We start from the raw sequence: 27,766 nt of genomic DNA on the forward strand, positions 1-27,766 counted from the left end.
ACAAGAGATTATAAAATGAGACTGCAGGAAATGGCAAACTTAACTGAGTGCTTCACCCGAAGTGTAGCCAGTGAGTGAAGGGAAAGAGGGGCCTTATAAAGGGGACGGGAGAATGGAGGACAGGTGTAGGTGATTAGTTGGAGGGAGAGGCTGAGCGAGAGTGTTGAGTGTTAAAGGGAAGTGTGACTGGTGGCTCTCTGACACACTCACTGATACATGTTGAATTTAATGTAATGATTTGGATGAAAGAAGCCTTGAGCACAATACAGGTAGCCACCAAAATATTGTATTTTTGAATGCGCATTAAGAAATAATATTGCTAATGATAATTTTGTGAAGATCTGAAAGAAAAGAGAGGCCAGTTGTACATTGGGTGGTTTAATATTTATTATTGCACATAAACATAATTGTACATCATTTTGTTATGCAGATCTTTAAATAATCCTCTCAGAACTAAGTGTGTAGTTTGTCTGCTTGTTAATGTAGGATTTGAGCTTTTCTCAGGTATTAATGTGTTAGAAATGCAGTCACTGCAGTGTACTTGTTTAGTTACAGTAATGTCTCCTTGTGTAACAGAAGCCACTTTATATACTGTATAGTAAGAAGATGACCTTGGATAAAAGCACAAAAACATTCTGTGGCTCAGAAGAAATAAAGTTATATGCTAATACATTTGGCTTAGGCTGCCAAAACACACACACTGCATAGTGTCATAGATCTTAAAAAAAAAAACGTTGAATAATAACAAACACAGAAAGTGCAAAAATGAAAATCTTTTCCAACCATAAAAACCTTCTGTAGTTACTTACGTTTTAGTGTTCGTATTTATAGAACCTAAATCTTAAACAGCCTGCAGATGCAGAAATCCTTGTAACCAGATAACACTAACAAACAATGGATTTGTTTTTCCCCAAAGTTTAACAAAACGTATCTGCTCAAAAATGCCAGTCATATCTTTAATGAGGGCATGGGTTCAGAAAGGAACAAATGTGTAACAGATGTAGGAATAAAGAAAAACTTTTAAACCCATAAATATTGTAAAGCACCTGTAGACATATCATCTCAAACATCTCACATGGTAAAGCAACATGCCATTTGATAGAAAATCAATTAAATCCATATTACTTTTAAACTTGGCAGCACCTGAAAAACTTAAACAACTAAACTGTCACTATGTAATGTATGCGAGGGCGTGTCTGATACTGCATATCTTATTTAAATATTTGTATTTCATTTAAAATAAGAAAATAACAAGATAAAAATGAACTGAAAAATACCGCATTTGGCAGATGCTCTGTAAGTCCTGAGAAACTTACAGATACACACAACTGAGCAGTTTAGTGTTAAGAGCTTTGCTTAAGGGCCCAGAAGTGGCAGCTTGGTGGTGCTGGAATTTGAACTGATCTTCTGATCAGAAGTCCAACACATTAACCACTAAGCTGCCACTCCGAGTCCAAACTTATTTGGAACAATTATTAAGCCATGCTTGTTAGTTGCAGGTTCTGTTCACTGGAGTGATATGGCTTGTGCTTGTTTATCGCTATTAACAGATCATAATTAGAGTTAATGTGGGCAATTGGTCGAAAAAACACCTTATGAATAGATCTGGACTCCTAGCAGATGGAACGCTGGGTCTGATATTGTCCTCCACATGTCCTCCTCTGTCTCTGTTAGTGGATGATAGTAAAAGTGTCCCTCTTCCTGTCCGTTGTTCAGACTGTGAATGCAGCGTAATGCACTCTCACTAAGAAGCTTTGCTTTTTTCATGGCCTGCTCGTGCAGCTTCTCCTCCAGCATGGCTGTCGTCTCCTGCTCCACAAACGCCTCAAACACCGACTTGTAGTAGGGCTTCGACTTGCTCGTGAAAGAGGCGCTTAGCACCAGCAGGATGGACAGTCCCAGGATGATGAGCAAAGCAATAATCTGGAGCACAACGATAGAGGAAATCATCTTTTACTATGAGTGATGCTTTTATACGTCCTGAATGACATGTTTTTAGAAGTCTTGGTGTGCAGAGCTGATAAAGTTCTGTTACACAATCATGAGGAAAAGAAACACCAAAATCAATTATATATTCAAAAGGGGCTAAATGAATTGTGATCTCAACCAGCTTCCATCAACAAATAACCTGCACACAAATAAAATATTAGAGATTTTAATATGAAGTCAGCGGAAAAAATAAGACAATGTTTAGAAAATAATTACCCTTCATAATTCCACAGTAATTCACAGACTACTTGTGAAAACCTCAAAATTGTTTAACCATCAAGAAGTGTGACCTCTGGCTCACCATTCCCTTTCTGAATATATTTCAGAATATATAAAAAGTATTTTGTTTCTAGGACGATCCCAGTTGTTATTGTGATTCATTTATTTACTTATTTTATATCAAAATGCAGAAATGAAGGGGGTGCACTTTCTTTTCCCCCATAAGTTTGTGATGTATAGTAAAGCTGCATGATGAGAATAAAATAGCAAATTCTAATTGGGACCAAAATACTGTATTTATATACTCTATATGAATATTTACATATTAAAAGAAGCAGATGACCCACTGATGTGTGACAGTTAATTGTGGTCCAATTAGTTTGATGACTTGTAGAACAACTCGTCATGTGACCGTGGCATTATAGAACAATGTAAATAAAACCTTTCACACTACTAAATGTTTAATAACCATGAAAAATAGTATTAGAGGATTTTTGTATGTGGCAGGCTTCTGCAATTAACGTATTCTTCCACAACATTGTGATAACGAGCAATAAGATGATATAGAACACTGATTCTGAATATGGGGTCCATAAACAATAGATCATTTATCCATTCATCCATTTTCTATAACGCTGATCCTAAACATATCATATTCATTATTTCTGAACTGAATCATCTAAAGAGAGACTTTAACTTGTCGCATTTACAGTGAAATACTTTCTTCGCATATCCCAGCGATGTTAGGAAGCTGGGGTCAGAATGAAGGATCAGCAATGATACAGCGCCCCTGGAGCACAGAAGGTTAAGGGCCTTGCTCAAGGGTCCAAGAGGTGCAGCTTGGCAATACTGGGGTTTGAACCTCTGACCTTCCAATCAGTAATCCAGAGCCGTAACCACTGAACTCCCACTTCCTATTAAATCTTAATAAGTGTAATTAAATGCTGAAAAAATAATAAGAACAATAATGCTCTATGGCTATGTACAACAACAACAACAACAACAACAACAACAAATATTTAGGAAGAATTTCTCTGACAGTTAAAGAGAATACTGAGGTTACCCACCCGAGACTCACTGCTGTATTTCCTAAGAGTTTCTGCTTCTTCAGGAGTTGGGAAATCCTTGCAGGCCAGCTGGTGTTGTCCGCTCCCATTGGCGGCCACAGTGCGGATACAGACGTACCAGTCACCGTCAAGTAGCGCGGCCACGACCCACAGAGCCGAGGCGCAGAAAACCCTCAGCAGATAATCCCCAATGAGCGCGCAGCAGTGGCGCACGTCTGCACCACACCGGATCGGCCTGCAGCAGCAGCATCTGCCCTCTGCACGCGCACAACATCTGCACACGTAGCACTGGCACAGTCTGAGCAGCTGCGTGTCCACCAGGCTCAGGGTGAACATCAGGATGCCTACAGGAAGCAGCAAGTACAGCCAGCAGTGCATTAAGGTTTCCTCCGGACTCGCGCATGGACACGTGAATAAATACTTAAAAAACACAACAGTAACTAGGACAGTGAGTGCTGTCTTCACTGGCAACTTTCTCACTGGGTCTAAACTCGGGAATGGCGAATACCGAGCCATGATTGATTTATAGAATCAGTAATGTACAAGCTATAAGCAACTGTTGTTTTAATTGTGACGGTCTAAACACAAATCTAGTGCAGGGTTGCCAAATCCTCATATCACACCCATTTGCTCTGTTCTTTAAGTCCGACATTATTAGTCTTTTTCAGATTTGCCTGCGTTATTCATTTACACGATTTATTCGCATTAAGGTCGTTTTTTATTTCAGTAACATCACAGAATTTACTGTTATACACCCGAATGAAACTGTTTCCTGACGTCTTAGGCTCCTGTCAATACACTAGAAAGAAGGCAGAAAGGATTTAATTAACTTGTTTAATCAGTGTAGTGTTTATTCTTAAATACCTAGTCTTGCTTTGTTTAAATGTGGATATATTTGATAAAATGAATAGGATAAACGCCAAATGATGGATAGATTCCCGGAATAAACGATTGACGCAGTAAAAACAAGGACCTGGCAACACAATGAGAGGAAAAGGATGGACTCAGATTGAGAGCTTGTGCGTTTCATTTCCGCCCCGATGGCTTGATCTTATTTAGTGCCCTGCACTCTGCTCTCTATGTGCACTATGTCTACTACTGTCAGCTGCTCTACGCTGTTTAGGACACAGCCGTGTTCCATTCTGGAGAACTGTACATTACCTTTGAACACCTTTATTACTTATTGGTTACTTATTTACAGCTTAATGACAAAATTTTATGTATGTGTGTATGTATGTGTGTATGTATATATGTATATATATATATATATATATATATATATATATATATATATATATATATATATATATATATGTATAATATATAATAATTTAATTAATTAATTAATAAAAAGTAACCAATAAGTAATAAAGGTGTTCATTACTGTACATTAATTACCTTTGTTCAATGGGAATATAATAAAGCACCAAAGAATTAAAAACTTTATTTTCTTTTAAGGCATTATATGCATACAGTCGTGTGAACAAAAAAGTATACACTCTTTAAACAATATGTTTTTACGTATCAAAATGTAATTAAAACTCATCATCATCTGGTCCTTATCAGGTCAATGTTTTAAAAAATTAACCCAACCTGAAAAAGCCATTTGTGAAAAATTTATTACACCTCATGAATCAATAGCTTGTAGTATGTTCTTCATGTCCCTACACTGTGACTCACATTTCTTTACAATGTTGCTACATTCAGTGAGGTTTGTGGGTATTTGTTTATGCACAGATACTGTTCTGTTTTTTAACTATTCTGTTGTATATTTGCTGTGTGATTGTGATCATTGCTGTTAGACACATGGCCTCACATTTGAAATACTTTGGAATGTTTAAAAGTTCATGGTCAACCCATATATATCATATATAATGAGGAATAATCGTCACTGTAGAACAAACATTTGAAAATGGCCTTATAACCCTTTCCAGATTGATAAAAGGTACTCAGTGTTGCTCAGAATAAATCAACAAAATAGAGCAATTTGAGTCAAATATAAAATGTGCAAGTCAAATATGATATCTATTTTTATGTCACGTAGACTCAAGTGATAATCGCTACTGTAATGCAGCATTGAATTGACTGATGTTTGGTAAAGGCTATTGACACAGTTTGGTAACAAGTTTTCACAAGTAAACAAGTTCATGTTTTAAGAGTAAATAGTGTCTTGTTCTCTTTTTTGTTTCGACCCACAACTAATTGTTAAAGGATATCTTAAACCATGTCTGCCGTATGTTTATATTTGCCCATGCATCTGTCATCAACATTCTGCTTACATAGAAATAATTTGTTTATAATAGGTATCTGTATTATTGTTAACAGTATGAAACGTTTTATGTCACATGTTTTGTATCAATATCATTAAAGAATATTATATATATATATATATATAACTGATTGGAGATTTATCTCACAAACACTGAGTCTAATACAGTCTAATGTACAGTCTAACCTAATACAGTCTGCTGTACAGTCTAACCTAATATTGTCTAATGTACAGTCTAACCTAATATTGTCTAATGTACAGTCTAACCTAATACAGTCTAATGTACATTCTAACATAATACTGTCTAATGTACAGTCTAACCTAATACAGTTAATTGTACAGTCTAACCTAATATTGTCTAATCTACAGTCTAAACTAATACAGTCTAATGTACAGTCTAACCTAATGCAGTCTAAAGTACATTCTAACATAATACTGTCTAATGTACAGTCTAACCTAATACTGTCTGATGTACAGTCTAACCTAATATTGTCTAATGTACAGTCTAACCTAATACAGTCTAATGTACATTCTAACATAATACTGTCTAATGTACAGTCTAACCTAATACAGTCTAATGTACAGTCTAACCTAATACAGTCTAATGTACAGTCTAACATAATATAGTCTAATGTACAGTCTAACCTAATGCAGTCTAATGTACAGTCTAACCTAATATTATCTAATGTACAGTCTAACCTAATATTGTCTAATGTACAGTCTAACCTAATGCAGTCTAATGTACAGTCTAACTTAATACAGTCTGATGTACAGTCTAACCTAATACTGTCTAATGTACAGTCTAACATAATACTGTCTAATGTACAGTCTAACCTAATACAGTCTAATGTACTCTTAATGTGATTGACTTTAAGGGAAGTCTCTTTTCTGTTTGTTTAGTGTGATGATGAACATATACATGTGTTTAGCAGGACTATGTTAAACAACATGGACGTGCCAGGATTAAGCAGAATTAATGCTGTGTGTTTAAAAAAACACCTTACATCAGGCTTCAGTTATTTCACCTGAGCCTTATCAGGCAAGTCTACGCCTCTAGATGCCAATATTGACAGAAGGTGCTGCTCCCATGCTTCAGGGTGGAATTCAATATAAAGCAGACAGACCCAAGTGGACCCTTGCTGGTGTATATTTCTTCCTCATGTTATTGTCAAAAAACGGGTTGCTTTATGAGCGCTGAGGGAGATAATCAGCACCGATGACTTCAGTATGGCATCGATTGGACAAATTATCTTTTGGAGGTATTGTTCAGAGATTTTTTTGTATTTATTATTAACTGTAGTTTGACTGTTTGTATATTTGCAGAACTACTGTGTTATGGCACCAATATATATACTTTTATATAAACGCATACTTATTTTATATATACTCAGTATATATCATATACCAATATACAAACTTAGATGTTAATATAGAAAATACATCTTATTTTCGTCCCTTGCAGCATGATTGTTCTTATATTTGTAATTGCTGGAATCATAATTCTACTTCTGGCTATTGCATTTTCAGGTTGGATTAAACTTCATTTTTTCTCCTGGTCTATTTTTTCTATATTCATGAGTCTTGCATTCATGTCAACTGTATTTTTTTTACATTTCTGTGTGCTTCCCAGTGTCCCAGGGCTCTGTAGTGACTAATACACCATTTCCTGTGGGCAATCTGGGAAAGGATGTGATGCTAGGCTGCAAGTTCCAAACCAAAACTGGCCAAATTTCTTCTAGTGTGTCGATCACCTGGCAAAAGGACGGCCTCACTGGGGTAGTTTATCAGTTCCAGAACAACGCCGGTCATTTACAGGATCAGAACCCCCAGTTTAAAAACAGGGTGACTCTTTTTCCAGATGTTATCACCACAGGCAATGCCTCCCTTCTCTTAAGGACGGTGAGGATGGAGGATGAGGGAGTGTATCGCTGCAGTGTGACTGCTTCTGGAGTCACGGGTTCAGCCAGCATTCGCCTCAGAGTGGGTGGTAAGAACTTCTGAATGTCTTTAATAGTTAAGTTGTATAAATAAAAAACGCAGCTGAGCACCCGTGCTGCTGTTACTCACTGTGCATTTGCATTGTATTGTTTGCAGCTTTCTCAGCTCCCAATATAACCAGATCAGAGAACAACAGTCTGGCAGCCAACGCTCCACGATGGCTCCCTAAACCTGATGTAACCTGGTTAGACTTGAATGGATCACAGTTAAACAGCAGCACTCAGTTTTCTACACTAACGATGGGGATTGTGCAGGTTACGAGCAACCTCCAAGTCCAAGTGACTGATGGGATCTACACCTGTATCATCCAGAATGCTCTTGTCACAGCTCTCTCTACAGCAACAGTTACAGGTATCGGTTTCCTTTTTTTTTTTTTATTATTACATGATTGCAGGTACAGTGACACACACACACACACACACACACACACACACATTTGCATAAACACACAGAAATTACATTAAATAGACAATCGAACTCACCCAGAATGAAAACATTTACTCAGATGTTGCATGGTACATCCACTTCATATATTTGCTTTTTGCCATCTGTGATTAGTAAATAGACTTTTAAGAGAATAAGTAGTGAGGTATAAATGTACATATGAAGATATATTATATATAATATACATCATTTTGATCTTTTCATTTTGCAGGTAATGGAGTTTCAACAACGACTGACTTCACATTTAATTCATCCCCAAACATTATGAAGTCACATGTCATCAGCACATCCTTTATCCTTTTCTGTATGTTGGTACGGTGAAGGTACAACTTATGGCTGGTGGATAAGGCACAGACTATTAGCAGAGACATGATTCACATTGTGCTGTAAAACACACACACACACACACACACACACACACACACACACACACACACACACACACAAGGTTCTGTAAATAAAAAATATTTTAATATAACCTTTAAATAAACATCAGTAATGGCAATGAATAGAATTGTTTTATTTAAATTCCTGCTGTTGACGTTGATGATTATGTTAATGATGATGATGGTGATGCTTTTTCTTTGGTCTTTCTGCTGTGATGTAGTAAACCAGCAGATGGCGACACTGCCGCTCACCGGTCAGATGATCAGGTCAAAGCGCGTGGCACTATAAACCCCGCCCACCTGCCCGTACGCGTTCGCCGATTGGTCAGACAGCTAAGTTCTCAAATATCTATAACGTGAAAGCAGGTTGCCCGATCCGGTGTTTTATCGCGAGTCTATCATATAATCATAATATTTACATAGTATTTACATTATATACTATATTTTAAATTATCGAGTCGGATTATGACGTTATATTAGCGTTATATTAAGGTCTATTATACATGTTTTTTAAACCTTTAATAGGCGAAGGTTTTTTGCCTAATGCAAACAGTAAATCTATGAATGCCTGCAGTGGATTAACAGGGAAAATGTGAATGTGGGATTAATGTGCACGTCAAGTCACTGAATTTGATTGATTCAGTAATTCGTTTATTTATCCTAAGAATATAAAAATTGATGCACAGTGATGTAAAAAAAATAATGCAAATCCATACTGCGTGGTTCATCTTGATGCTCTTTCTCTGGATTGAGGTCTATGAAGTTACTAACATAGTAGGATGGATTTTTATTGTAATAATATTAACAATCTACTACAATGACTCAGGACTACAGGTTGCATGAACAGTTTTGCATTTAGTCACAAACAATGGCTTGCTTTTTAAGGGTAAACTTAAAATTATATGAAAAAAAAACCTCACATTTAATAAAATGTATTCTCTTTTACAACTTATAACCTCATTATCTCTGTAAAGCTGTTTTGAGTCAATGTTCATTGTTAAAAGCGCTCTACGAATAAAAATTAATTGGATTAAAACCGTTTACTTCTTTATGGGGGGGTCAGATGTAGGGTTGTGGAACTGAACTTGTTGTCAAAGGGTGTTTTTTGTGTGACCGATCTGGCAACCCTGTGAGTAGGTAAAACTTTGCTGAGTGTAGATTGATGTGGAGTGTTTGTAGGACAGACTTTGTTGGTGTAATAATTAGTTTAAAAAAAGGTGATTGGAGAAAAGATTTTACGATGTCGGCCAGTGTGAAAAAAGCTGCCCATGAAGAGGTGAAAGACATAGGAACGGACACCGAGTCGAACGGGAACGTGAGCAGCTCCAGGGCGTTTTGTCGCGTGTGTAAGCGCATGTACCGCGAGCCCAAGCTGCTGTCCTGCTTGCACACGTTTTGCGCGGACTGTATCCGGCAGCTGGAGGCGTTTTCCCCGCTGAGTGAAGCTCCGGCACGGGACCGGGACCGGGTGCGGGAGCGCGTGCTGTGTCCCGAGTGCGACAGTGTGGTGGAGCTGCCGCGGTCCGGCGTGGACGCACTCACCACGGACCACCTGGCACTGGACGAGGTGTTCATGGAGACCCTGCTGCTGGAGAAGTGCGCCGTGTGCGACCTGTGCGGGGACGCCGAGGCCCGTCAGCGCTGTGCGGTCTGCAGCCTCAACCTGTGTGACTTCTGCAGCCAGGCGCACAGGTAAGTACGCTCAAGTCAAGTTTATTTCTATAGCGCTTTTCACAACAGACATTGTCTTAAAGCAGTTTTACAGAAATCAACAGTTAAGGTGAATCATCATCTTCTTTCGGCTGCTCCCATTAGGGGTCGCAACGAAAACCTCAGCATCTTCAGCTCTGCTACCTCCAGCTCCACCTCCTGTCTTTTACTCAATGCCACTGTCTCTAATCCATACAACATCGCAGGTCTCACCACAGTCCTATAAACTTTTCCTTTCATTTTTCAGATACCCTACTATCACAAATCACTCCTGTCACTCTTCTCCACCCACTCCACCCTGCCTGCACTCTTTTCTTTACTTCTCTAACACACTCTCCATTACTTTGCACTGTTGACCCCAGGTACCTGAACTCCTCCACCTTTTCCAGCTCTTCTCCCTGCAACCGCACCACTCCACTGCCCTCCCTCTCATTCACACACATGTAATCTGTCTTACTCCTACTGAGTTTCATTCCCCTTCTCTTCAGCGCATATCTCCACCTCTCCAGGCTCTTCTCAACCTGCTCCCTACTCTCACCACAAATCACATCATCATCCGCAAACATCATAGTCCAGGGAGACTCCTGTCTGACCTCGTCCGTCAACCTGTCCATCACCACTGCAAACAGGAAAGGGCTCAGGGCCGATCCTTGATGCAGTCCAACCTTCACCCTGAACCAGTCTGTCGTTCTACTGCACACTTCACTGCTGTCACACTGTCCTCATACATGTCCTGCACCACCCTCACATACTTCTCTGACACACCTGACTTCCTCATACAATACCACAACTCCTCTCTTGGCACTCTGTCGTATGCTTTCTCTAAATCCACAAATACACAATGCAATTCCTTCTGTCCTTCTCTATACTTCTCCATCAACATCCTCAAAGCAAATAATGCATCTGTGGTGCTCTTCCTCGGCATGAAACCACACTGTTGCTCACAGATGGTCACCTCTTCTCTCAGCCTGGCTTCCACTACTCTTTCCCATAACTTCATGGTGTGACTGATCAACTTAATTCCCCTGTAGTTACTGCAAGACTGCACATCTCCTTTATGCTTAAACAGTTAAGGTAAATGGTGTGCATTTATCCCTGATGAGCAGCCATGGTGACTGTGACAAGGAGAAACTCCCTTAGATGTTATGAGGAAGAAACCTTGAGAGGAACCAGACTCAAAAGGGGAAACCATCCTCATTTGGGTGACATCAAGAGTGTGATTATAGTCTTTATACAATACAGAACACTGGACAGAGTGAGAACTAACATGAGCACTGGATTGTAAGATTATAAGTAATGTTCTTTCTACAGTCTTATACAGTCATTGTAGTTATAAAACTAGGAGCTACTGAGCAACTCATGAAATAGCTCAACATTTTTGACCATCACAGATCCAACACCAGCTTCCAGTGCGCTCACATCATTCACATCATAAAACTAAAGCTTCCCCATCTTTAGGAACAACCTGGTTGGGGGAAACACCCTTTTCTTTCTAACCTTCATACAACAAGGTTGAAATGAACTCGACACTGTGACAATAAAATATTCCCAAACTCAACACTATAGAAGAAACCATAGTTATGAAGAACCATGAACATGGATTTGGACTGTAATTCATATGAACCGTGTAATACAATGTTTATATGAATTACAGTCCAACTCCATATAAACACTGTAATTCAGATAAACATTGTATTACACGGTTCATATGAATTACAGTCCAAATCCATCTTCATGGTTCTTCATGACTATTGTTTCTTCTATAGTGTTGACTACAGGACTGCAGTTTGCATGAACAGTTTAAGCATTTAAGCAGAACAATGATACAACTATAATGAATGGGCAGCACCCAGATGATGATGGGTTCCCTTTGGAGTCTGGTTTCTCTCAAGGATTCCTCCTCTTACCACCGGATGGTTTTTGCTTTCAATTGTGACCACTGTTCATTGAGAATAAACTCATATTTTATAACTTCGTTATCTATGTGAAGCTTCCTTTGGACAATGACTATTGTTTTAAAAGCTCTACAAATAAAAAGGAATTGAAATTAAACGGTGGGATTTTTTAATCCAAGCCAACCTGGTGGCCTGCATGCACATTCCTAACATTCCTCATGACTCGGAGTCATAGCATTGTTTAGGGTTGGAGTTAAGCTTTACAGTATTTTTATTTGTTTGTTTGTTTTTTTACGGAACTGAACAAAATAAAAAGTGTCTGTCAAGAAAGTGTGGAAACACCTAGTCTTTTGTAGTAGTATTATTATTTTAATTTTTTTCAAATAAATATTTTTTTTTATATGAAATATATATGTACAAATGATGGTACAAAACCTAAAACTTACTTCTTTTATTAAAAAATTCTCCCACAGATTGAGTACACACTTCTGGTATTCGGACAGTCTGTTTTTTTAAACATTCACCTATATACTTTGCTATATGCCTAACCCAGACATTAGGGTTGCCCAAGCCAGTGCACTCTTAGTGCCGGTCCCAAGCCCGGATAAATGAGGAGGGTTGCGTTAGGAAGGACATCCAGCGTAAAACGTGTCAAATCGAATATGCGGATCACGAAAGAGAAATTTAAACCGGATCGGTCGAGACCCGGGTTAACAACGACCGCCACAGGTATCGTTAGCCAACAGGGTACCGGTGGAAATTCGGCTACTGCTGGCCAAAGGAGGAGGAAGAGAGGAGGAAGACGTCTACAGAGATGGCAGGCAAAGGAGAAGTGTAGGAGAGTGGAGGTCAGGGTTGGTACTTTAAATGTTGGTACTATGACTGGTAAAGGGAGAGAGATATCTGATATGATGGAAAGGAGAAAGGTAGATATGTTGTGTGTTTAGGAGACCAAGTGGAAAGGGAGTAAGGCCAGGAACATTGGAGGTGGGTTTAAACTGTGGGTTTAAACTGGAGGTGGGTTTAAACTGTTAAACAACGGTTTAAACATTTCATGGTGTGGATGGAAAGAGAAATGGTGTAGGGGTGATTCTGAATGAAGAGTTTAGTAAGTGTGTAGTGGAGGTGATGAGCGTGAAGCTGGAAGTTGAAGGGATGATGATAAATGTCATCAGTGCTTATGCTCCACAAGTGGGTTGTGAGATGGAGGAGAAGGAAAAATTTTGGAGTGAATTAGATGAAGTGGTAAAAGGTGTACAATGAAAGATTGATGATTGGGGCAGACTTTAATGGGCATGTTGGTGAAGGGAACAGAGATGATGAGGAGGTGATGGGTAGGTATGGTCTTAAGGAGAGGAATGTGGAAAGGCAGATGGTGGTAGATTTTGCTAAAAGGATGGAAATGGCAGTGGTGAACACTTATTTTAAGAAGGAGGATCATAGTGTGACGTATAAAAGTGGAGGAAGGTGCACACAGGTGGACTATGTTTTATGCAGGAGATGCAACCTGAAGGAGATTGTTGACTGTAAAGTGTTGGCGGGAGACAGTGTATCTAGACAGCATCGGATGGTGGTCTGTAGGATGGTTTTGGAGGTGAAGAAGAAGAGGAGGAGAGTGAGGACTGAAAGAAGAATAATATGGTGGAAACTGAAGGAGGAAGACTGTAGTGTGAGGTTCAGGGAAGAGGTCAGACCGGGGTTCAGTGGTGGTGAAGAGGTGCTGGATAATAGGGCAATTACTGCAGAAGTGATAAGGAAGACGGCTAGAATGGTACTTGGTGTGACATCTGGAAATAGAAATAAAGACAAAGAGACGTGGTGGAATGAGGAATTGCAGGAGAGCATAAGGAGATAGAGTTTGGCAAAACAGAAGTGGGATTTGCAGAGAGATGAGAAAAGTAGGCAGGAGTACAAGTAGATGCGGCAACAGGTAAAGAGGGATGTGGCGAAAGCCAAGCAAAAGGCATATGAGGAGCTGTATGAGAGGTTGAACACTAAGGAAGGAGAAAAGGATTTGTACTGATTGGCCAGGCAAAGGAACTGAGCTGGGAAGGATGTGCTGCAAGTTAGAGCAATAAAGGATGGAGATGGAAATGTGTTGACTAGTGAGGAGAGTGTGTTGAGAAGATGGAGGGAGTATTTTGAGCAGCTGATGAAAGAGGAAATTGACAGAGAGAGAGTGTTGGATGGAGATGGTGAAGCAGGAAGTGGATAGGATTAGTAAGGAGGAAGTGAGAGCAGCTATTTAGAGGATGAAGAGTGAAAAGTCGTTTGGACCAGATGGCATACTGGTAAAAGCATGGAGATGTTTAGGAGAGATGGCAGTGAAGTTTTTCTCCAGGTTGTTCAACAAGATTTTGGAAGGTGAAGCATGGAGAAGTGTGTGCTGGTACTGATCTTTAAGCATAAGGAAGATGTGCAGACCTGCAGTAACTACAGGGGAATTAAGTTGATCAGTCACACCATGAAGTTATGGGAAAGAGTAGTGGAAGCCAGGCTGAGAGAAGAGGTGACCATCTGCCGAGGAAGAGCACTACAGATGCATTATTTGCTTTGAGAATGTTGATGGAGAAGTATAGAGAAGGTCAGAAGGAATTGCATTGTGTGTTTGTGGATTTAGAGAAAGCATACGACAGAGTGCCAAGAGAGGAGTTGTGGTATTGTATGAGGAAGTCAGGTGTGTCAGAGAAGTATGTGAGGGTGGTGCAGGACATGTATGAGGACAGTGTGACAGCAGTGAAGTGTGCAGTAGGAACGACAGACTGGTTTAAGTTGAAGGTTGGATTGCATTAAGGATCAGCTCTGAGCCCTTTCCTGTTTGCAGTGGTGATGGACAGGTTGACGGACGAGGTCAGACAGGAGTCTCCGTGGACCATGATGTTTGCGGATGATATTGTTATTTGTTGTGAGAGTAGGGAGCAGGTTGAGAAGAGCCTGCAGAGGTGGAGATATGCGCTGAAGAGAAGGGGAATGAAAGTCAGTAGGAGTAAGACAGAGTATATGTGTGTGAATGAGAGGGAGGGCAGTGGAGTGGTGCAGTTGCAGGGAGAAGAGGTGGAGAAGGTGGTGGAGTTCAGGTACCTGGGGTCAACAGTGCAATGTAATGAAGAGTGTGTTAGAGAAGTGAAGAAAAGAGTGCAGGCAGGGTGGAGTGGGTGGCAGGAGTGATTTGTGATAGAAGAGTATCTGTAAGTGTGAAAGGAAAAGTTTATAGGACTGTGGTGAGACCTGCGATGTATGGATTAGAGACAGTGGCATTGAGTAAAAGACAGGAGGTGGAGCTGGAGGTAGCAGAGCTGAAGATGTCAAGGTTTTCATTGGGAGTGACGAGGATGGACAAGATTATTAGATTACTATATGCCTCTTGCCAAATGTGTTCTTTGCTAGTTGGAGATTTGATCCCAGAGCAGTTTAATAGGTACAGTGACTGGGCAGGCCATTCCACGATAGTTAACACTTTATCTGACTGTTTGCTCTGTAAATAACGCTTAGAGAACTTAAACGTATGCTTCAGGTCATTGTCTTTGTCTGGTCATTGTCTGTAAGCTGCAGTCCAGATGGAATTGCATGGTGTTCAAAGTATGAAATGTTAGAAATTTTGGTTCATTATTTCTTTTACAATTTAACCTACATGTATATAAGTAGTTAGCATGTTCTTCAAACACTAACAGAATATTGTGAAGTGGAATGTGATATAGCTACTTGTCTTTAATTCATCCATAGCCTATTGTTAGTGCCTGAGATAACAGTTTAATGAAAGTATACCGTTAAATAACGTTAATAAGAATACAGTTAAATGACCTAGTTTGTCGCATATAAACAAAAAGAGCATGCATTTCTTGCAAAAACAATAGAAAAATAGTTGCTTTTTCACACTTTTGACAGATACTGTATCCTACACTACAGTTCTAACTGGCGATCTTTACCTCATTGACATCGCTCTGCCACTAATTTCTCTAAATCAGGTCTCGAGATGGAGGTTACCAACCATACATCTAACCATTCAATCGTTTTATTTTATTCAAATTTTATTCTGGCTAGTGTCACTGTGGATTTTGAGTTCATGTTTGCGCTATTGTCATTTCAGTATATAGCTTGTGTACTTGGCGGTACACACATAAAATCTCAGAATTCAAATATGCAGTTTCTCCTGGACAGTCTGTTTATGAGTGATTTTGCATTACAGTGCTTGGGTGCTTACAGGAGAGCAGCAGGCTCTAGACATGATGTCAAAAGACATGGGGAAATAATTGCAGGATTGAAGAAAATGTGAATTGTATTGCAATGTGAGGGGATAAAAGAGAATGTTTGGGTCCTACCACATACAGTGAAATTAAATGTTTTTTCATTGCACCACAGCCGTACACAAAACTGCAAATACTGTGAATACACAGCCGTGTAAGACAAGTGCAAGACAATAAGTTCACATAGCAATAAACTCACAGACATGCAGACTGTGAGGTATAGGAAAGCTGTTGCACAATAGACTTTAACTTTTGGGTTTTATAGCAGAAATATAGATAAAAAGTGTCTAGAGCACTGGTTCACCTAGTTTACCTAATTGAATGTGTATGGGTAAAGAAGACCAGAGAAGCAGATGGAAGTCCATGCAGGCATTTGTCGAACATAAGATGGAACTTGGATGTTAAGCTCAGGATCGATGTTTGGAGATTGAAGCTCAGATGTTAAGACGGGGTCTTAAAGCTGTGAAGGGACAACACAACCTGCAGTACAGGAGGTTGCAGCCATTTGCACACAACAGTACATTATACCACCACATCTGATACACTAAACATATATCACATCTCATACACAGAACCTTTTGCTATATCAAGGAGCAAAGAATTCTGTGGCGCATGGGATTTTGTTGCCTTTTCAGAAGGGAAGTCAGTAATTTAGCCATCATTTCAGACCAATGAATAAAGAGAAACAACACAATTAGGGATGGACTCAATTCTCTGAAAATTAAAAAACAATCATGTGTGGTGTATACACCTAGTCCTAGTATTTATTACTTTTCTTTGTCTTCCTAAATTCCTGATGGTGATAAAGCACATACAGGGCATTTTGAGAGGAAGCAGAAAGTGTTTACCTTTGTGTTTACCCAGAGTTTACTTTTGTGGTTACCCAGAGTTTACCCAGAGTTTACCTTCCTGTTTACCCAGAGTTTACCCAAAATTTACCCAGAGTTTACCTTCCTTTTTACCCAGAGTTTACCCAAAATTTACCCAGAGTTTACCTTCGTGTTTACCCAGAGTTTACTCAAAATTTACCCAGAGTTTACCTTCGTGTTCAGCTAGAGTTTACCCAGAGTTTACCCAGAGTTTACTTTTGTGTTCAGCTAGAGTTTATCCAGAGTTTACCTTCGTGTTTAACCAGAGTTTAACCAGAATTTACCTTAGATTTAAGATAGTATACCCAGAGTTTAACTTTTGCAGAGTTGCATTGAAGGTATTAATAAAAAAATACTTAAAGGAACAAATTAACGTTTTTATTTGCTGAAGCAAATAATATAATTCTCAAACCAAAAAAACTCAAAGTAAGTCTGGTTGATGTCTGAAGTGCCGAGGAGTATCTAATAAAAAGGTTTTGCCACTGTATTACTGTAATTTCCGGACTATAAAGCACACCCATATATAAGCCGCACCGCACTGAATTTTTTCTAATATTTTCATTTTTAACATAAATAAGCCGCACCTGTCTATAAGTCTACGTCTAAGTCTAAGTCTACCTGTCTACACTAATGTACTTTACACAGGCTTTAAAGAAAGAAGTGAAGTATGTTGCGCTTCCTTTAGGAGCATAGCGGAATTTTGGGAATAGCATGCCACTGCATTTTTCCAGTATTACTGCGTGTGTTCAAGACGAGGATTATGTCCTTATTATTTTCTGATGCTCATTTCTAAGTTTCTTTGACCAACCCTTAACGCTGTTGCCAAGAAAAATAAAAAAGCACGAGATTTGGAAACCTGTCTGTGCTTATATGATTTCTGTTGCAACTGGAGTTAGCGCGCTCTCCCTTGACCCAGATTCAACGCATTACACGGCTTGTATCTAAACAGTAGCCGACCAAGAAAGTCATTGTTCACTGTCTTCCTCCTTCCTTTCACAACTATTTCTCTCTGGAGTTTATCTTTTGGCATCGTCGTGCGTTTAAAAAAAAAAACATTTTTTCTCCAGATGCCGTGCAGTTTAGAACACAGGTGAGGTGCGGTTTTCGTTTCCATTCGGAAATTTCATTGGTCTAATGTTATGGGGTTCAGTTCAAAAATACGGTACTTGTCAGTTACGCTCATATTTTTGTATTTATTTTTTCCCTTTATAGCAATTAGAAGTTTAATATGCAGGTTTATTTATTTATTTATTTTTTAAACAGGAGACAAAAGAGGACTTCCAGTCATGCCATTCAAAGCTTGGAAGAGCTGAAGCGCCAGGGCCATCTTTCCAGACCCGTGTTGTGTTCTCAGCACCCGGGCCAGGAGTTGCGTCTCTTCTGCGAGACATGTGATCTCACCATTTGCATGGAATGTGCTGCTGCTTTTCACAAGGACCATCGCTGCAGTCCCCTGCATGAGGTCATACATCAGCACGGCGACCGTATTCGAGAGCTGGTTTCCAGGAACCTGCGGCCTCGTCTTTTTCGTCTGGAGGAGGCATTGAGGTGCGTGCAGGTTTCCCAGAATGCTTTGCAGTCTCGGGCAGAGGCGATGTCAAATGAGATCCAGGCCTTTGCACAAGCCTACACCAACGCTGTGCAAACTCACTGCCGTTCTCTTCTGCACTCTCTGGAGGATCTGAGACTTCAAAGGCGCAATCAGCTCCAGCTGCAAAAGGTGCAGTTGCAGCAGGCATTGTGTGATATCCGTGGCAGTGTGGACTTTGCTGAACGCTTGCTTACGTGTGGCTCGGAGGCAGAGATCCTCAGTGTAAAGGGAGTAACCACAAGGCGGTTAATGAGCCTGATCGAATTGGGGTATGACCCACACTTGACCAGTGTCAGCCATGACATTGGTGGCAGTATCTGTTTCTTACCACAGGAACTTGCAGGTGACGTGGACGGATTTCCAATGGTAGGAGTTCTGCAGGCCAAGACCGTAGATCCCAGCAAGTGCTCCATTCAAGGAGAAGGTAAGGATTCAGGTATCACGTTTTACAGTTATAAAAAAAATAAAATAAATCATTTTCTGACTGATGGACTCAGCACTTATCCAAGGATTGTAAAGGTGGCCAGCAAATATTCTAGATACAGTAAAACCCTATTGTATGAGCAACTAATAGTACGAACAAACGAACGCACAAGCAAACCCACGCTGCCGGTTCCCCACTTTCGACCGAGGGTAGCATCAGTCGCTTAGTTGATCTCGTGTCGCTCAGTCGCTCTCGTTGTTTAGTGCAGCAAAAATGTAACTTTTTTTGCTATATTTTTGTTTCACTAGAAATCTTGTAAAATGTCTCCCAAGAAAATCAGTGATGGTGCTGGGAAAAAGAAAGTAAATAGAATTACCATTGAAACCAAGAAGGAAATAGTCGAAAAGTACAAGCGTGGTGTGTGTACTCGTGACCTATGTCAGCAGTATGGGGTGTCTAGCTCTACCATAAGCACCATAGTAAAGAATAAACAGAAGGGCAAGAGAAGGAGATTCTCCTTCCAAAAACTTCTTTCCTCTCTCACCATCCACCACCATCTCACACTCGCAATCAACCACTACCACATGGGTAAGTGTTAAATTATGTTTGCATTTTTATTAATTTATCTTTATTTTTATTACAGTATTTTATTATCTTATTATTAATAATGTATTTCTTTACGTCAATACAGTCATTTGCGGGGTATTTGTTTCTTAAAATAGGCTACAAATACTTTTTAAATGCAGAAATAAGCGATCGAATGAGGTCTCGGAACGGATTAAATCGCTTTTACATTAATTCTTATGGGGAAAATTAGTTCGAAGGTACGAACAAATGGACCTAAAAGCAATTTTCCAATCATCCAACAGGGTTTTACTGTACTACAAGTTGTGTTTGACTGTTCTTATTCTTTAACTAGGAGATTGGATGTTGCTCAGCTGGAGCTCCTGCTGTTATCACTTGTAAAAACCTATTCTGAACCATCCCATGAATGCCATTGTCTCTCATCAGTAGCTTGAGCTCAATTCTAAATGTGAATAATTTGTTTAACCATGGAGTCATGTGCCTGATCATTCACAGGGCTGCTTGATTTTCAGATAAAAAGGGTGTAGCACCTCAATGGCTACATACATCAAGAATACATTTACCTAGTCACGACTTTTCCAGTGTATTTTCCAGGTTGAATTTGAATTGAAATGTAAGTGTATTTCAATCGATGATTGCATTTTTTCCCCCCGATCCTGGAAAGAAAATGTTTAGTTCCCACCTGTAGCTCAGGTGACACTTTTATAAGAAGCAGAACCATTTTTCACTAGCAGTTCCATCGTTTTCTTAAGGAGAGGGCAGTTCCAATTTACCCTGACACCATGTGTCTCTGCAGAGAGCATAAGGTGTAGAGTTTCATTATATAAAATTGTATTTGTTCTAAAAAACACTCTTGGGAATGAGGGCAATTCAGCTGAATTTCCAGGTAGGTAACACACACGTACCTGCACAGGATTAGAGCAAGGAATGGAATGATCATTGAACAAAGTGGGGACATTCATTGTTCCCATAAACCTTTTCATTCGGTGTTGTCAATCACAGTTTTTGTCTTACAGTTGTGTCTCAACATGTTCCATGACCAGACACAATATTAATATTATATTGTGCCCTCCACAATTATTGGCACCCCTGTTTAAGATGTGGTCGTGGACTTCTAAAAATTCTCCTTTTTTTTTTAAAACAACATAGAACCCAAATGCAAAAAAAGAGAAAAATCCAACCTTTCATTTAAGTACATTACTTTGGTGGTAAAAAAAAAATCATACATTTAGAAAAAGAAAAAAAAACTTGAAATCATGTGTCCCACAATTATTGGCACCCCTAACAATTCCTCTGAATAATGTAATTGTTTTTTTTTTTAAATATATTTTTCTGTAGTTGCTAAGGTTGGTCAGGGTATCTAGGGACTTTTAATTAGTAATTCATGATTTCCTGTTTCCCTGGGGTATAAAATGACGTGACACAGAGGCCTAATTCTCTTACCTGTTTGTCAACATGGCAAAGACAAGAGAACACACCATTCAAGTAAGGCAGATGTGTGTCGACCTTCATAAGTCAGGCAATGGCTACAAGAAAATAGCCACTCGCCTTAACTTGCCGGTATCTACAGTCAGAGGAATCATTTAAAAGTTTAAAACAACTGGAACAGTGACAAACAAGGCTGGAAGAGGTCCCAAGTTTATCTTGCCACAACGCACAGTGAGGAGGATGGTAAGAGAAGTAAAAAAATTTCCCAAGCTCACCGTCACAGAATTGCATCAAAGAGTGGCATCTTGGGGTCACAGAGTCTCCAAAACAACCATCAGACGCCTCTACATGCCAACAAGCTGTTTGGGAGGCATGCAAGGAAAAAGCCTTTTCTCACTAACACTCACAAACGTAAACGCCTGGAGTTTGCTAAGCGGTACTGGGACTTCAACTGGGATCGTGTGCTTTGGTCAGATGAGACTAAGATTGAGCTTTTGGCAACAAACACTCTAAGTGGGTCTGGCGAAACAAAAGATGAGTATGCCGAAAAGCACCTCATGCCCACCGTGAAGTATGGTGGAGGATCTGTGATGCTGTGGGCCTGTTTCTCTTCCAAAGGCCCTGGGAACCTTGTTAGGGTGCATGGCATTATGAACGCTTTGAAGTACCAGGATATTTTAAATAAAAACCTGATGGCCTCTGCCAGAAAGCTGAAGATGGGTCGTCATTGGGTCTTTCAGCAGGATAATGATCCAAAACATGTGGCAAAATCTACACAAAAGTGGTTCAGCAGTCACAAACTCAAGGTCCTCCCATGGCCATCTCAGTCCCCAGACCTCAACCCAATCGAAAACCTGTGGGGCGAGCTAAAGAGAAGAGTGCATAAGAGAGGACCCAGGACACTGGATGATCTAGAAAGATTGTGCAAAGAAGAATGGTCAAAAATCCCTCTCTCTGTGTTCTCCAATCTTGTGAAATGTTATAGGAGGAGATTAAGTGCTGTCTTGTTGGCAAAAGGAGGTTGTACAAAGTATTAACATCAGGGGTGCCAATAATTGTGGCACACATGATTTCAAGTTTTTTTTTTCTTTCTAAATGTGTGATTTTTTTTTTTTTACCACCAAAGTAATGTACTTAAATGAAAGGTTGGATTTTTCTCTTTTTTTGCATTTGGGTTCTATGTTGTTTTAAAAAAAAGGAGAATTTTTAGAAGTCCACGACCACATCTTAAACAGGGGTGCCAATAATTGTGGAGGGCACTGTAATACCCATATGTAGTTTCTCTCAGAAAGTAAGACTTGATTGTAGAAATAGCATGTTCAGTAATTCATCTTTAATGAAATACTGGGAAATAATCACATTTTTAAAGTAACAGAAATCTTGTTGTTGAGTGACCTGTGTTGTTGAGGTGAGGATAAAATAGAAACTATGGCAATGAATCTGTCTCTGGTTGTGTTGGAAAAAGCAGTAGCACCGTGACACCCTGGTTCCTTATTAATTCAGAATAATTATATCTCTGAGTACTGCAGTTGGCATGCAGAGCTTACTAGTAGTTCTTTGTGGTTAGTGTTTTAAGGATTGATAAATTGGATTGTCTATGAAGGAACAAAAATCAATAATTTTTTTTTCACCTCTTTTGTGCAGTTATGCATCTGCCTTTAATCTTTTTATTGCAATCTTTAAGACAGAGTATGAGAATCTGAGGGCAGCTGCAACCATAAAGGCTGAATTTTTCTGACAGCTGCAGAGAGAAATGTAGATATACGCGACCAGAGAGCTCAGGCTACATCTATATGAATCCCATTCACATTTTAAACGCTCTACATTCACACTGGTGCTTTCAAACATTTACCAACAATTCTCGAGTCCCTGTACTGTACATGCATGAGAATGTAAGAATTCATGTCATTTAAGTCAAGTCAAGAGTCTTTTATTGTCATCTCTACTATACACAAAGCTACATAAAGTGCATCGAGTGCAACCTAGTGCAGATGAAAAAAAGTACAGAGAGTGCAGACAGACAACACAAGACAAGACACATAACTCAAGATCGTGCCGACCAGTCAACCTACTGTATACTCTGAATATACAGTACTGTGCAAAGAGAACTATAAAAACTATAACCAAAAGTATATATGAACAAACACAATGCAGTGCAAAAAATAGCAGGCACCTTTTTGAACTAATGCAGCATGTGTGAACATTCTGTTCACTTCGAAAAATGCAATCTGAAGGTTGTACAGAGTGGCATTGTATAGGAATGTTACTTTAGTTTTCATGTATCACTAAAAGCTGTCAAGCTGAAGTTAGAAATTTTTGAAGTCCAGTTTGTCTTTATAATAATCAGGTTTATAAGATTTTCTCTTGAATCTGAACTCATTTGCAGGTGTCCAACAATGTATTGAGGGCCAAAAGCGTGAGTTCACACTAGTCTGCAGGGACTCTGCGGGGGAACTGATGGCCAAAGGAGGAGACTCTGTGTTAGTCAGTATTATCCACACAGAAAAGAAAGAGTGGTGAGTTTGAACTTGTTTTTTTTTAATATTTATAATTATATTTATAATTGCTATTGGCAAAAATCCATACCGATAGTTTTTCCAGGTTGTGTTAGCCTCTAGAAGCGAATTATTGACGCCACGTGCTGTTTATTTGAACATTTTTTTTAATATAATTTATATTATAATTATATATTATATTAACTGTTTTTATTCATTTGGAGTGTTACTTTTTGTTTCAGTTTGAATGCATGTCTTTTATTGTACTCCATATTTATTAATATAATATATTAATTTTTATTTCATTTAGCACATGATTTAGTACAGTTTTTTTTTATTTATTTATTTGTTTGTTTATTTATTTAATTTTTAAATAAAGTGAAATACTATTTTACATTTGGTTTTTTTAAATTTTTTTATCTACTATCTGTTAATTAATCGGTTATCGGCATGTACGATCCAACCTAGATATCGGTATCGGTAAAATCTGTCGACCTCTATTATACAGTTTTCTGAATATAAGCTTTATAGATCAATTTTATTTTATTTTTTATGTCCATTGTCCCAGCAGCTACAATCACTAACTAATTATGACTTTATGACTAGGGCTTTATGACCAGTGAGCACTACTGTGTCACATTCCAGACTACTGCAGCAACCTTTTATGGTAGCCATTTGTGGTGGAAGATGACTAGAACTAGAACTACCCTGTATGTTCGGATTGCATAAACTGTCATGTTCCAGCATGCCTTGAGATGACTCAGGATGATACAATTCCCCCATCTATTATTAAAAAGGCTTAATGACATAGTGTGGCTAATTCCAATAAAAAAAGCCAGGTTTGACTCAAACTTGTGCAGTTAATAAGAACACTTGTATAATCTCTATTAAATCTGCTTCATTATAGACTCTTGTGTTTGAAGTTGTTTTTATATAGGACATTTATAAAACATACACAGCACCTTTTGCCATTTCTTGCAGCAAAGTGGAGACAGCAGTGATTGATAATAATGATGGGTCGTATACAGTCTCCTACACGCCCAGGGAACCTGGATCCTACTCTGTGTGGGTTTGTGTCAAAGCACAGCATGTTAAGGTAACAGCTCGATTAGTAATAAAGTATTAATAGCTCAATAGGGGTGCAATTAGAGTGGGACCGATCCTGTTTCTGTTTTTTGTGCTTTGCAGGGTTCGCCTTTTGGGCTGACTGTGAAGAGAAAAATTCAGCGACACCGTGGAATCTTCCACTGCTGCTCTTTCTGCTCTAGTGGTGGCGCCAAAGAGGCACGATGTGGCTGTCCTGGGACCATGCCAGGTATAGCACACTTACATTCCTGCACAAATGGGTCTGGCTTTCAGGGTGTATTTCACTACACATTATGACATAATGTATTGTAGTTTTTAATAATAAAGAAATGCACTTCAGTTTGAAATGTTTAGGCCCTAAAAATTGTAATTAGGGGTGCCTCTGTTCAGCACTGGATTTATTTGTGATGTCACACTTCGCCGTAGTGGTTAGTGGCTCATATAAATGTAGAAACAAGGCTTTAAGAATTTTCCTTTTTCATAAGCATTTCTTCTTTCACCTTGTCTGCTTGGTTTAAAGACTATAATTTTATTGTGGCGGTTGTATACAGTGTTAAATCCCCCAAAAAAAGGAATGAAAGAAAGAAAGAAAGGAGTCGTACTGTTCTTTTGATTTTTTTTATTGTGGAAAGATGTTTTGTAAGTTTTCTTATATTTCTCTGCTCACCAGCAGTAAAACAATCATCATACTGTACGTACAGAAACATACAGAAACCACACTTCATGTGTTTGCGCGTTGAGAGCAGTGAACTATAAGAAACGGTTGAATGATAGAAACATCTTACAGTATAATGGAAAAAAAGTGAAGAAAAATAGAATCTTTACCCGTTTTTTATTATTAACAGTAAAATACATTTCAGCTTTATAAACTTGTTCCATATAATAACCATGTCTTTGTCTTTAAGGATTAACTTTCAGTTTTAATGAGACTTATGTATTACTTTATTAAAGGTAATGTAAACCAGATACTGTAAGACTGTAAGTTACTACAAGTGCCTTCTTAGAGAGATCAAAATATCCAAATGAGCCTTTTCCAGTTACATCCAGATTTTCTTTTACAATATTTAATGTTTGTACAGTCAAACATGTCTCAGCGTGTTTATACCGATTACTTTCTATGTAATCGGTATAAATGATCATTATTGATCATTATAATCAAACTCTTGATGTCACCCAAATGAGGATGGGTTCCCCTTTTGAGTCTGGTTCCTCTCAAGGTTTCTTCCTCATAACATCTAAGGGGGTTTTTCCTTGCCACAGTCACCATGGCTGCTCATCAGGGATAAATACACATCGTTCACCTTGACTGTTGATTTCTGTAAAGCTGCTTTGAGACAATGTCTGTTGTGAAAAGTGCTTTAGAAATAAACTTGACTTGACTTTCTAAAATTGTCTACTATTTTTTAGTTTAAATGCAGAATTACTTGTTAAACCATACGCTATTTTGTGTTTGTGATGCCTGGCAAGTGGTAATTTGCAAGCTGTAATAACATCATTTCCCACCTCTGGAGGTTTAACATGCATAGTCGGGGAAAACAAGACGCCTCCATGAAAGTGTTTGCTTGCTCTCTCGAAGCATGTAAAACTCATAAAAAAGCTACTTCAAGTGCACTTTTACAGTAATAACCCTGAGTGGTTATTGCTGCTGTTCTACTATAGTAACCTTCAAACATTCTTTAAATCATTACAGACAGTTGTGGGTATCCATAGCAAAGCTCAGTGGTGCTTCAAATCTTCATGATTAACTTAAATATAAATTGGTGATTAATATGACCAAGGTTTTAGTTTTAACTGAATAACATGTCTGTATATGAACAGATCAGCATTATAAGTGGGTTCTCTCTCACTGTAGTCTGTGTTGCTCTGAATTTTATTTCAGTACTCTAAAACTGTATACCCATTAAAACACTTTTTTTTTTATTTTAATAAATGATGTGTGTGTTTCAGGAGGGTTCCAGGGCTGTGGTCATGGCCACAAAGACCACCCAGGGAAGCCACACTGGTCCTGTTGTGGTAGTGTGAAGGAGAGCTCAGAGTGTTTGCGCAGTCTGGAGTCAGGCTCTCAGCAAGGACATGTCCGAACTGTGGAACTCTGAAAGAACAACCACACACAAAAATGCACAATTATGTCGTTCTAAAATGCTATATGGTGCTTTAAAACCTGAAAATGTCTTGGTATATATATTTTTAGACATGTCACCAGCAGGCCTGTCCGTGATGCAGTTGATCTCTGTAAAGCTGGATTATCCCCCTCTTTTGTTCACTTTTTTTTAACGACTTTTTTTTTTTATTTCAACTCTACAAGCATGAACCAGTTACACACAGATATTTAAAAAGCTTGAACAAAGTGCTGCACAAGTTTAACAAATCCTTGTCGATTTTTAAGTTTGTGTTCATGCATTTTATATTTGTACTTTTTTTAACCAAATACCTCGTATGGAGAGATATAGTGATAACGTATAACAAATAATTAATTTCTGGTTTCAAATGTGAATATATGTAATGCTGCTGTGTGTAATAAAGGGGCATTGAAAAAGTAGGACATATCTTGTGCAGCAATGGTGAGCAGCGTGCATTAGGAATTTGGCTTGAATATTCGGTCCCTTTGTGTATTCTGTGAAAGTACAAGTTGCATTTAACAAGAGTTGGAAAGAGCTTTTGTAAAATAGCTAGCTAAGAGGCTTTATTTTCTTGGCCTGGCCACCCAATAATACAGCATGTGAAGCTGTGTTCGGTGTTGATCTACTCGACACTGGCCACGTCGACAAAATGAAAACATCCATAAGAACTTTTGGTGCTACTCTTATCAACATCACTGTATTCTTGATATTTTATTTCATAACCGAATGCCTGATGTGTTTATTTAACTAATATTGTAATGAATTAAAATAGACTTGGTGTCACATAAAACCAATATGATTACATGTGTATCAATACTACTAAATGTTCCAAACTTCAGCTGTCTGAACAGTTATCTTTTTTTTTGTGTTCTTTTATGTTTACTCTGAACTTGCTTTTGGTTGCTCAGACTGATTATTGCAACATAAAATATACTGATATTAGTTGC

General features: G+C 38.8%; 3 protein-coding genes across 4 annotated transcripts; 2 read left to right on the forward strand and 1 right to left on the reverse strand.

Moving 5' to 3' along the window:
- Positions 1–365: 365 nt before the first annotated feature.
- LOC124382752 lies at positions 366–4,484 on the reverse strand. Its single transcript, XM_046844970.1, has 2 exons — positions 3,276–4,484; positions 366–1,923 (listed from the first exon to the last, which is right to left on the reverse strand). Exons 1-2 carry the CDS (start codon positions 3,789–3,791, stop codon positions 1,594–1,596), a joined length of 846 nt encoding a protein of 281 aa, XP_046700926.1. The 5' UTR covers positions 3,792–4,484; the 3' UTR covers positions 366–1,593.
- Positions 4,485–5,737: 1,253 nt separating this feature from the next.
- Positions 5,738–9,389, forward strand: vtcn1 (V-set domain containing T cell activation inhibitor 1). 2 transcript variants are annotated; one of them, XM_046842880.1, is made up of 5 exons: positions 5,738–6,803; positions 7,007–7,071; positions 7,175–7,531; positions 7,639–7,893; positions 8,198–9,389. In XM_046842880.1, exons 1-5 carry the CDS (start codon positions 6,772–6,774, stop codon positions 8,305–8,307), a joined length of 819 nt encoding a protein of 272 aa, XP_046698836.1. In that variant the 5' UTR covers positions 5,738–6,771; the 3' UTR covers positions 8,308–9,389. The 2 variants fall into 2 exon arrangements, with proteins under 2 accessions (XP_046698836.1, XP_046698846.1); XM_046842890.1 differs by lacking the exon at positions 7,007–7,071.
- Positions 9,390–9,397: 8 nt separating this feature from the next.
- On the forward strand, positions 9,398–27,613 carry trim45 (tripartite motif containing 45). The gene is made up of 6 exons (XM_046842870.1): positions 9,398–10,064; positions 18,354–19,105; positions 23,505–23,634; positions 24,595–24,709; positions 24,802–24,928; positions 26,647–27,613. The coding sequence occupies exons 1-6, from the start codon at positions 9,535–9,537 to the stop codon at positions 26,793–26,795; spliced, it is 1,803 nt and encodes a 600-aa protein (XP_046698826.1). The 5' UTR covers positions 9,398–9,534; the 3' UTR covers positions 26,796–27,613.
- Positions 27,614–27,766: the final 153 nt, after the last annotated feature.

Source organism: Silurus meridionalis, chromosome 3, assembly GCF_014805685.1.
Source record: "Silurus meridionalis isolate SWU-2019-XX chromosome 3, ASM1480568v1, whole genome shotgun sequence".
NCBI classification, from domain to species: Eukaryota; Metazoa; Chordata; class Actinopteri; order Siluriformes; family Siluridae; genus Silurus; species Silurus meridionalis.